Genomic DNA, 1,036 nt, shown 5'->3' on the forward strand with positions numbered 1-1,036 from the left:
GGGTGAGCCTTGTCCTGTGCCGGTGCCCCGGTGCCTGCCAGCACCCCGTACCTATCTCTACCCCGGCATCCCGTGGGGAGAGGGATGGCACCCTCCAGGCCGGGGCGGCATACTAAGACCAGCCACCTCTGCATCCCATGGAGACAGGAAGGGTCCCCAGCACCAGTCCAAGCCCCGAGGGGCCGGGCTCTTGCAGGATCCCCTGACTCACTGCAGACTCTTTTCTCCACAGCCTGCGGCCCCGCAGCCCCGCCGGACAGCGAGATCCCTGCCCACACCTGCACCGTCTACCGGCCCTGGTTCTCGCCCTACAGCTACTTCATGTCCACCAAAGGGGCCGCCCAGCAGCGCCTGGGCAGCCTCTCCTCCAGCCTGACTGCCAGAGCCCAGGAGCCCGAGGAGCCCGATGACTTCTCGGAGATCGTCTGCTCCTCCTCTGGCTCCTCAGACAAGCCCTGGCCCCCTGAGAGAGACAGGCAGGACAGCGGCAGAGCCAGCATCACGGTCCGGGACATCCTCACCGCTTCCCAGTGGCAGCCGGAGCCCCAGAGTGGCTACCAGTGCATGTCATGCTGCCGCGTCTTCCCCACGCTGTGGTCGGTCAAGACCCACATCCAGCACAGCTCCCAGGAGGGCTACAGCTGCAAGGTGTACTACCGCAGGCTCAAGGCCCTGTGGGAGAAGGAGCACAAGGAGCAGGAGGCTGCAGCCCCCAGGGTGCCGGGGTAGCCCCGCCAGCGGGGCAGCCGCCGCGGGAGGGCACTGCTCCATCGCTCCTGCCAGCGGCAGAATAAATTGTTTTAGGAGCAGCCGGCCCTGTCTGCCTGCTGCTCTTGCCTACACAACACTTCCGACACCCTTTAAGAGAAGCTCTTCCCGACTTTTCCTTCCCCAGCAGCCAAAAATCTCCCGAGCCCCTGAAAGCGCTGCTTAGCATCTCTGCGGAGAGCTGGGATCTTGAGCTGTCAGGTCAGCCCTGAGACGAGCCTGCGCTGCGCAGTGGCTGAAGGGGCAGGCTGAAGCCCCTCTACTCCCA

At 65.1% G+C, this 1,036-nt stretch overlaps 1 protein-coding gene across 1 annotated transcript; it reads left to right on the forward strand.

Annotated features, from left to right (window-relative positions):
- Positions 1-232: 232 nt before the first annotated feature.
- Positions 233-729, forward strand: LOC104624972 (uncharacterized protein C1orf111 homolog; the record flags this gene model as incomplete). Its single annotated transcript, XM_010292471.1, has 1 exon — positions 233-729. A coding segment is annotated over one exon (497 nt), but the record flags the coding sequence as incomplete, so codon positions are not given.
- Positions 730-1,036: the final 307 nt, after the last annotated feature.

This window comes from Phaethon lepturus, unplaced genomic scaffold (assembly GCF_000687285.1).
Source record: "Phaethon lepturus isolate BGI_N335 unplaced genomic scaffold, ASM68728v1 scaffold50838, whole genome shotgun sequence".
In the NCBI taxonomy this organism is placed as follows: Eukaryota; Metazoa; Chordata; class Aves; order Phaethontiformes; family Phaethontidae; genus Phaethon; species Phaethon lepturus.